Source organism: Schistosoma mansoni (assembly GCF_000237925.1).
Source record: "Schistosoma mansoni, WGS project CABG00000000 data, supercontig 0547, strain Puerto Rico, whole genome shotgun sequence".
Taxonomy (NCBI): Eukaryota; Metazoa; Platyhelminthes; class Trematoda; order Strigeidida; family Schistosomatidae; genus Schistosoma; species Schistosoma mansoni.
Window position 1 is genome coordinate 1 of NW_017386336.1, and position 10,318 is coordinate 10,318.

The following is a 10,318-nucleotide window of genomic DNA, read 5'->3' on the forward strand; positions in this document are numbered from 1 at the left end:
CAGCGACGACCTTGGTCAAGTCATAACAATTGGCTACCGCCTAGGTCAAGTCATAACAAATTGGCGACGGGGATTTCGGTAAAAAAAGTACAAGAATTGGGACGTGATTTTGTCGAAAAAAGTACAGCAGTCGGTGACGTATTTTGGAATTAAATAAGCTGTAATAATTGCCGGCGGCTTTTGGAGTTATTATTATTATTAGCAGTAAAAAAATGACGATTTCTCTGGAACAGTTGCAGATAATATTAGAGCACCAGAATCAGCAGATGTTAAGCTTCCAGCAGAAACTATTTGAAACATTTTTGGACAAATTTTTCACTAAACAAAACGTCTCAGGAAATAAAGAAATTATTTATAATGCAGATAATGGTGTGGAAATGGCCGTCTCAGAAGAACGCCAAGTTGAGGGTTCAATTCCCTTTATATCTGACGGAAAATGCAAAATTGGTAAGTTGGCCGGTTCAGAGCAAGACAATATCTTGCCTAATGCACATGGAACTGTGACAGTATCAGATGAGCAAGACAAAGAAGGTTCCGCAGACAACCCCCGGAGTCCAGAATCAAATGAAACACCATTAAGTCCGCCCATATCTGAAGACAAACTTAAGTCAGAACAGAACTACAGTTTGCGTGATGTTGGCCAAGAAAACTGGAAGAACGCATCTCCAGAAAATAACTGGAACAGTACAGTTAACCAAATTGCGCCAAATGTGATTCGAAATCATGGGGAGACAGAAGCCTATAATATGGGTTCGCGTAATGATGCCCATAATTCTGATGAAATTTCGTATAAAGATGAGAAAAATAAGTCGGTCGAATCAGATGGTGATAAAAAATCTAATGCAATTTTATTAGATGCCGATTCTCCTAGTTATCTAATATCCTCTAGTGAAAATTTTAATGAATTTGATGGAGATATTTCAGAAAAGCTGAATTCCGATAACCTAAAATCAAATATCGTTCATCATCATCTATTCATTTCTAGTAGATTCTGCGTTCAATACGAGGAATATGTCCTAAATAAAGTCATACTAATTGTATTTTGGAGATATGAGGATCCAACATTATTTCGTGTGGGAGGAAATGTTGGAGAATTTCATCTTACAGATAATTTTTTTTTAATCAGAAGCTAATCTTCGAATCTTCAAAAAAGGGGAGGTGTTATGTAGTAGCGAAGACATAAGTACGGGTAACTAGATTATCTATATCTATATTCATCTTATTGTAAGCTTCATTTTGACATATTGATTATTATTGTATGACCTATTTATATTCGATAATTTTGAGTTTTATTGATTATTGTCTCCCACGCTTACAGCCTCATTTGGCCTGGTTTTGTACAAATATAATTTTCTATTTTATGGTATGGTGTGGTCTGCCTGTCTGGTATATAGATAAAGTATGTTTGAAATAAACGTTTCGCATTACAGCAGCTGCTATTGGTGTTTTTGGACTCAAGTGGACGGGTTAGGCGGATAAGGACCAATAAGGACGCTAGATTACTCATATTAATCGAACGTCATTGTCACAGTGTGAAGGTCGTAGAAGGCGTATTCTATTGGTGGATAATTTACGCGGATTACGTCCTTGTTAAATTCGTAAGGTCATAACGAATCAGCGACGACCTTGGTCAAGTCATAACAATTGGCTACCGCCTAGGTCAAGTCATAACATTATTGAATGTCTCAAAGTAAGAACCGGATGGGGTAGAGTAGACAGGAATGAATTCGTGAACTGCTCTAATGATTATCATTTCACATATCATAAACGGTTGCGTTGTCATTATGAAATGACATTGAACAATTAACCAACTGATTTCGTCTTAATGCCTACTTACAACACATTTGCTAATAACCATATGCAAACTACATATGTACGTACGAATCATACACTACCCAATCACAATAAGTGATTTGCACTATTCCGTACACAGTTTCATCACTTTGATTATCACAGTGATATACTGGTCAATGGCATAGAATGGACAATGTATGATTGGAAACAATCTCGTTGTTGATGAATTGGGGAGATTACGCAACCATTATTCATTCGACTACAGACTACGATGATCGAGTAAACAATATTTAGTTTATTGTCGACACCTAATTAAGGTGAAACAAAACATAGATGTTCCTGGGTTGTCTCGTTGGAATTATTATTGATTTACGAATGTGTAGACTGTCATTCATCCACCGATCTTTGAAGTTTAACGTGAATAATATATACCCTATATATGATCTCATATCAATGATTTATTCATATGTTCACACACACACACACACACCAAGATCATTACAGGCTCAAATGATGGATTAAACGAATTCATGGAAACACTCGAATGGGAATCAGTTTTCTCTTTGTGCATTAAACATTTAATGAGATTTCAGGTTGAGTAATCACTATTCTAATTACTGTGTGTGTGGATCATATTCGATCAGAAGTGATCAGAGTTTCTCAGTATACATTTAATGACAAGTGGAGTCTTTCTCATGTCATCAAAACTGACAAGATCAGTTTGATTTATACCTGATCGAAAAGAAATTCAATTCCACTCTGAATCTCGATATCGACTCACAGTCAGGAATGTCGTATGACGGTCAAATAGAATTGATGTTCCCGATTGTCAGAAGTAACAATTTGATGTGAACATGTGGATGGAACAGTCTGACAGAATCTCTTTCAAAGAATAAAATTCAAATGTAAAAAATGCTCAATTCGACATCCAATCAAAACAGTTTATGCTACACTGACTTTAACAAATCATATTACAAGTAAGCACCATTGACAACCACGTAACAAATTACTACTGTGAAAATAATCCATGTTCCATTTTGCGAATGAGGTATTTACTGTGTGTTTTTTAGATTCTATTAAGACATTCTATAATTTTGTGTTTAAACATATTCGATTGTCCACACTCGTGTTCTCCTTCAATACACTAGAATCAACATTATTGAAATAAATTTCTATTCTCACTTGATCGCATTCAGACGTCATTCAGACGTCCATCATAACGAGGAAGCACTGACATTCGTTGAAACTCCCTCGTAATGATGGTTACTCATTTTATTGTGTCAATTCACTTGAATCTCGATGGGAACATCAATTTCTGTCAAGTGATCTTTTCAGCAAGACGTCGGTGTTACACGTAAGTATACACGAAATAATTGTTTAATCATATATGATATGTTAACGCATATACCTTCAATGATCGTAATCACTGACACTTTCCCTGTTCACTTCATGTTATTCAATTGTACCTAGAAATTGACAAATGTAATATGTCACTTTTCTGGAAAATGTAGTGGGATAGAACCATTCGTGAAATCCTCTCATCGTTTGAACATAACTTGCTTGTGATATAGGTAGTTGTGTGTTGACAGCCCTCTTTAGCAACACTCAGTTGTCACGTTGTAGTCAAATGATCATGTCTTGTTGAATGATGAATGTGAGTTTGAAGATAATCAATCATTCAGTGGATGTATTCAGATATGATACAGTGTTTGATGATTGAATGTGAGAAAGTACACTGATGATCATTGGTTGACATTGATAATTATTGTCAGTCATAACAGCAAAATATGTATGTTGACAGTTTATGGCATGAAATGTGAAATAATGTGCAACGAGTTGAGCATATTTTCTCAAGATGCTGCACCGATATCTAAGTAAATCAGAAATAACTCAGAAATGGAACATCATTCCATTTCATTGACTGGTTGAACATTGATCCCATTTGATCACAACCGAATCGAATAATGATGTGTTGTCTTGGAATACTGTAGTGATATGATGGGATTGAACGGGACAATGGAATTTCGACTGATTGTGATTTCGGCTGAATAGTACTTCCGTTTTCAATTCAATGTGCTGATTACTCAGTGTAATATTTGTTTTATTCTCCTGTGTGATGATATTCCATTCGATGTGACCATTTCTGTGAGTTTGATGTTTGTCCATGATAAGATATTGTTGGATCGAATGAACATGAACTATGCTCGAGATGACACACAGTATGTGATTTGTGATAATTCTGTGTATTTTACATATTTGTGTCTACAGGGTCGAATTGCAAGTTTCCATTTTTCAATATGACAGTGTGGTTCCAGTTAGAACTCAGTTGTCAGTTCAACCTACACGCCAAATCTTGTTTTTCTGTTTAATTATAAATACGATTCTGCTTTTTATATTAAGTGGCTGTTACAACGAATGACGAGGTTACTATTGTGAAAGCATGTGAATTTGAGTTGAAGAAACGAAATCAGCACTTCAGTATGATGAAGATTTCTTCATTCAATCTCGTTCAATGCACAACGATGCATTGTAGGAACACATACTTAAACAATCAAATTCGTAATCACACTCAGCAATTATAAATATATTTAACGAGGTAACTGTTACGTTTCCTACTGCAATCAGAAAGAGTTTTGTGGGACAAATGTTTCAAATGAATCGATTTCTGATCAAAGGTCTCATGATGATGATGATGATGATGATGATGATGGTGATGATGATGATGATGATATTTGAGATTCATTGGTTGCTAATGAAGTCGTTAGTGAATTTGAGAAAAATATTTCATGTGAATGAAATTGTGGTAAAACACGTGATGTTGCTCGTTTTCACAATGCATACGTTCGCACAGCGAAGGTCTTACTTCAACTATGAATAAACAATGTCATCATTTACCATCTAATTTCAAAATGAGTTTAGATGTGGTTCACCTAATGATTCGTGTAGTTATCACTTCCTCAATTGATCAATCTATGCAACGTCCGTTAATAATGTCGATCGTTTTAGACTCGACTAGTAATTACATAATATATATTGTGTATGAGAGTGTGGTCAATCATCCTGATCACATAATTCACATCACGATCTAGATATTTCTGGTGAGTTGAGTTTGTGTAAGTGTGAGTCCACAGAAAAATGATTCAAATTGGTGAATTGATGTTGTTCCAAATGGGAATGGACACCGACATAAGGTTACATAAAGGAGAATGGGAATATTGTCGGTAGGTAAGAATTATGTTCAATATATGCGGATGAGAAATTCACTACCTCATTTATTGTGATTTCAGTTGAGCGATTATTTTCATGAGTCGTTATCATTGATCGAATGACACACTCTGTTTGAAAGAATGGCTTGACAAGCTTGCACTTATACAGACTGAAGTGGAGGTGAGGTGCTCTACTGTGCACTGATATGTTCGCTTATTCTTCGTTATCTCATTTCAAATATCTGTGAATTTCGTCCCAATTACTTGAGTGAATTGATCGAATCAATACTGAGGAATTCAAACAACCATATGTAACATATCCATTTGTCACACAATCAATAGATATACGATTATTATGGTTAAATAGACACCTTGTTAGACGTCGTTTCTGTTGCACTGGACAGTAACTGTAATGGCTAAGGTATTGGCCTATACAGTCCTCTTAGGAGAGTGCTCCGATATCACCAAATCGGTTCAAACACTGGAAATTTGCTTTCTATCCTCTTAATTTATTAAACAACACAGCTGTGCGAAGATAGTGATTAGACCTACATTGATAGTTGCTATACATGTGTTCATATGATAGCATTGTGAGAGACAGCGAGAGAGCGGCCTATCAACATTCGAAGCCATAGCAATCTATGTAAGGGCGATCAGACGACTATCACATCATAACATTATGTTCTTGATGATACAATGATAACTAGCGTCTCATAATCCTCATTATGCATTTTAGGCGCTGTTAGTAATTCTGACAACCTTCTTCTAGCAAAGTGTTATGTCAAGAGTTTCTAGCCTATTTAACATGTTTGATATTTTGAAGCCAGTACCTCTGCTGTCGAATGCCCAACGCAATATCCACCGACTTGTTTTGACTCACTATCTGATCAGTTGAGACCTGTCAAATGTACAGGATCAATTCTTCTTTTGAAGATATTCTATCCTGGACATTTAATTGTAATGTTCCACTTTTCACTGATAAATTCGGTGTCTCATTTTTCTCTTTGAATACTCTCAAGATTGTGAAACATACTTTAAACTTAAAATTGACCTCACTGATTCCTTTGGTCAGTGTGTCATACTTTAAACTGTTGGATGAGATTTCATTGAAAGATTAGATGAATGAATAATGCTGACATTGATTCGTTACTCATTTGGTGACCATCATTGTAGTTTGTAATTCTGCGACTACTTTGTCAACCTGTGGGCTTGTCTGGAATATTAGTGTGTGTGAGGACACTTCATAACAAACGAAAAATATAACTTGTGGATTCATGCGTTTTCCCGTATAATTCGTAAACAAAGTGTACAAAACTGAATGCCTCTATCTCCGAAATTAGAAGAGGTTGGACGACTTAAAACTCTGAGTCAGTTAAGATGAATATTCACAGATTACTGTCGCGCAACAGGGAAGTATACTCATGATTGTGACGCACATTACCACGAACAAAATTCAATATATTCACGATAGATGAATTCCGTACAATGAGTGTTCATTGTACATGTTCCAACAGAGTCAGTCATGCAAATGTGTGCATCATTTTAGGTTATTCGTGCAACAATCCAGTTGCAATATTATGATGTTGATGTCACTACATTCGAGATTCGTGGTGACGGTGTCAGACGCTGTCTGATTCAGTCGCCCTCATGTAAAATAAATCGTCATTTCCATCATGTCAGACATCGAGCCTCAAATCAAATTTCGATCTATTCTACTTGGTGACTAATTTTGAATTTTCCCACTATGTGAACGTTGTCAATCCTGAACATTCCAGATTCCAGACTGCATTCCATACTTGTTACGTCAGTTCATTCATTAGAGCATTCAGAGGAGTATCTATGTGACATATATAATGCATGACAGCACCAAACATCTGCTACAATAACATGTGAAATGTGATCAGGATGCGACTCGTTTGAAACATGTTTCTCACATTGATTAGCAGTAGATGGATTGTGAGTATAAATAAAGTTTGAATTGGAACCATCAGAACTATCGTTAGATTTGAACAGATTGAGAACTTGTGCTTCATATTGACCAAGGCTTGCTCTGCAATCATAAGCATTGTGGAAACGAGCAACATCACGTATTTCACCACTATTTCATTCATATGAAATATTTTTCTCAAATTCACTAACGACTTCATTAGCAACTAATGAATCTCAAATATAAGCATCGTCATTATCAGACATTTGATCATTTGAAACATTTATCCTACAAAACACTTCCTGATTGCAGTAGGAAACGTAACAGTTACCTCGTTAAATATATCTATAATTGTTGAATGCGATTACGGATATGATTCTTCAAGCATATGTTCCTTCAATACACCGTTAAGAAGTGAACGAGATTGAATGAAGAAATCTTCATCATACTGAAGTGCTGATTTCGCTTCCTCAAATCAAATTCACATGTTCTCACACTAGTAACCTCGTCATTCGTTGTAACAGCCACTTGATATGAAAAGCAGAATCGTATTTATAATTCAATAGATAAACAAGATTTTGTGTGCAGGTTGAACTGACAACTGAGTTCTAACTGGGACCAGACTGTCATATTGGAAAATGGCAACTGGCAAATTGACCCTGTAGACACAAATATGTAAAATACACAGAATTATCACAAATCACATACTGTGTGTCATCTCGAGCATAGTTCATGTTCATTCGATCCAACAATATCTTATCATGGACAAACATCAAACTCACAGAAATGGTCACATCGAATGGAATATCATCACACAGGAGAATAAAACAAATATTACACTGAGTATTCACCACATTGAATTGAAAACGGAAGTACTATTCAGCCGAAATCACAATCAGTCGAAATTCCATTGTCCCGTTCAATCCCATCATATCACTACAGTATTCCAAGACAACACATCATTATTCGATTCGGTTGTGATCAAATGGGATCAATAATCAACCAGTCAATGAAATGGAATGATGTTCCATTTCTGAGTTATTTCTGATTGACTAAGATATCAGTGCAACTTCTTGAGAAACTATGCTCAACTCGTTGCACATTATTTCACATTTCATGCCATAAACTGTCAACATACATATTTTGCTGTTATGACTGACAATAATTAATGTCAACTTATGATCATCAGTGATCAGTCTGATTCATTGAATCTAACAACAAGTATCGTGTTGGTGAAATATCTCCTCTATTGCAGTGTGAATAGACTGACTTGCTCATTGACTACTGAATGACTTACCGTCTGACTGACTGGTTGGTTGATTGATTGACTGGAAACTATGTACTGTTGACTTGATCAATTATATCATCATGTGGTTGATTATTTCCACTCAATCAATTCGTGTTTACTTTGAAGTGGATGCTTGTCTCACTTTATATTTTCATCTCACAGTAAGCAAAACGTGTTCTGAACACATATTCTCAAACCAAATCATACAAACAAATCAATCAGCATGTTTCGGTGGTCAGTTCCTGTGTGATAATCAATTGAAATACTGATCCATTTATACAGAATAAATGCGAGGATGGAACAAAACAAAATCTTACTGAATAATGAGAGAACTCACTGTGATGGGAAACGTGAAATTCAGAATTAGAATTGACTGGAATAAGATCGTCCATACATCCGTGTTGGTCTTCTCCATATATTTGTGTCATACCTATATTAATTGAATGGAAACATACAATTTGATTGGTATTCTGCAGTCAATGAATCAGTGAATGGATGAATGGATGAATGAGTGAGTGAGTGAATGATTGTGAAATGAAGTGGAGATTGAAATGAATTGGATAAACTGTCATTAGTTTACTGATGGATACCAAACTATAGACAAGTTGAATATGGAAAGACATCAATAGATGATTTGAATGTCAGATAAGGCATAGAGATGATTCACTGAATAAATGAAAGTAACATTCAGTTACAGAATAAGATGTGTTAACTAAGACAATCCAATCAACAATCTAGTTCAAAGAAAATGCATTCACTTACCGTCATCACGAATCTCCAATCTAGTGACATCAATATCGTAATATTGCAACTGGATTGTTGTACGAATAACTTTAAATGATGCACACATTTGCATGAATGACTCTGTTGGAAAATGTATCCAAGTCACATGAGACGAATCAGTTTCATTCAAACTACCAATACAAACCGGATTTGGCTGATTGACGCGAATGATCCGTGAGTAGTAATAATACTGACAATAGGTATGTGTATTAACATCTGACTGATCACTCTCATATCGATATGAATCACTTTCGAGAAATACGCTTTCTTCATTCTCCACATCAGGTTGTTTACAAATGTCATTGCAGTTGAAGAATTTGTAGGGCCAAACGAAGATCAGATAGATTGATATCCAGCGATAGACTAGTCGAAAATATATATCTCGAATGGTTGAAATGAACAAAACACAGTTATCTCATCTCATTCAATCGAATGGAAATTTGTATGATACACCGATTTGGTGAACAGTTTCACTCAACACAATGTAACTAGTGCTTGGTAGGTTTATATAGATTTTGTAATTGTTTGCTTGTTTCCTTCTCCTCCAATGATTCCAAATGACCATTGAGAAGGTGAAATTTGATAAACGTGTTTATTCATTGTTAACCAATGATTTGGGATTATGAAGTCATAGTTACTGAACATTGTTTTGACTATTGACTATAGGACATCGTTGTTGTGATTCCTGACCCCTTTCGATGAACATGTTGTGTGTATGAAACAGAATACTTGATTTTATGTGACTGGTTAATCTGTGTTGAAAGTGTGTGCCAATGTGTTAATGAACATACATGGTTTTCACAGTAGTAATTTGTTACGTGGTTGTCAATGGTGCTTACTTGTAATATGATTTGTTAAAGTCAGTGTAGCATAAACTGTTTTGATTGGATGTCGAATTGAGCATTTTTTACATTTGAATTTTATTCTTTGAAAGAGATTCTGTCAGACTGTTCCATCCACGTGTTCACATAAAATTGTTACTTCTGACAATCAGGAACATCAATTCTGTTTGACCGTCATACGACACTCCTGACTGTGAGTCGATATCGAGATTCAGAGTGGAATTGAATTTCTTTTCGATCAGGTATAAATCAAAATGATCTTGTCAGTTTTGATGACATGAGAAAGACTCCACTTGTCATGAAATTTAAACTGTGAAACTCTGATCACTTCTGATCGAATATGATCCACACTTGTATTTACACAATGAAGCAAATAATAAACAAGTCATCAAAATATTCATTTTATTCCCACTAACCACAACATAGAGATAGTGTTCAATAAATTTGACCAACTTGGTTGTTTATCATTTATATCAAC

At 35.4% G+C, this 10,318-nt stretch overlaps 3 protein-coding genes across 3 annotated transcripts; 2 read left to right on the forward strand and 1 right to left on the reverse strand.

Moving 5' to 3' along the window:
- Positions 1-212: 212 nt before the first annotated feature.
- On the forward strand, positions 213-1,133 carry Smp_205690 (unnamed protein product; the record flags this gene model as incomplete). Its single annotated transcript, XM_018796486.1, has 1 exon — positions 213-1,133. The coding sequence occupies one exon, from the start codon at positions 213-215 to the stop codon at positions 1,131-1,133; it is 921 nt and encodes a 306-aa protein (XP_018644764.1).
- A 3,305-nt stretch (positions 1,134-4,438) lies between these two features.
- On the forward strand, positions 4,439-4,672 carry Smp_205700 (unnamed protein product; the record flags this gene model as incomplete). Its single annotated transcript, XM_018796597.1, has 1 exon — positions 4,439-4,672. One exon carries the CDS (start codon positions 4,439-4,441, stop codon positions 4,670-4,672), a length of 234 nt encoding a protein of 77 aa, XP_018644765.1.
- A 2,807-nt stretch (positions 4,673-7,479) lies between these two features.
- On the reverse strand, positions 7,480-9,071 carry Smp_205710 (unnamed protein product; the record flags this gene model as incomplete). The annotated part of the gene is made up of 3 exons (XM_018796708.1): positions 7,480-7,586; positions 8,553-8,645; positions 8,978-9,071. The coding sequence occupies 3 exons, from the start codon at positions 9,069-9,071 to the stop codon at positions 7,480-7,482; spliced, it is 294 nt and encodes a 97-aa protein (XP_018644766.1).
- Between the last annotated feature and the right edge of the window lie 1,247 nt (positions 9,072-10,318).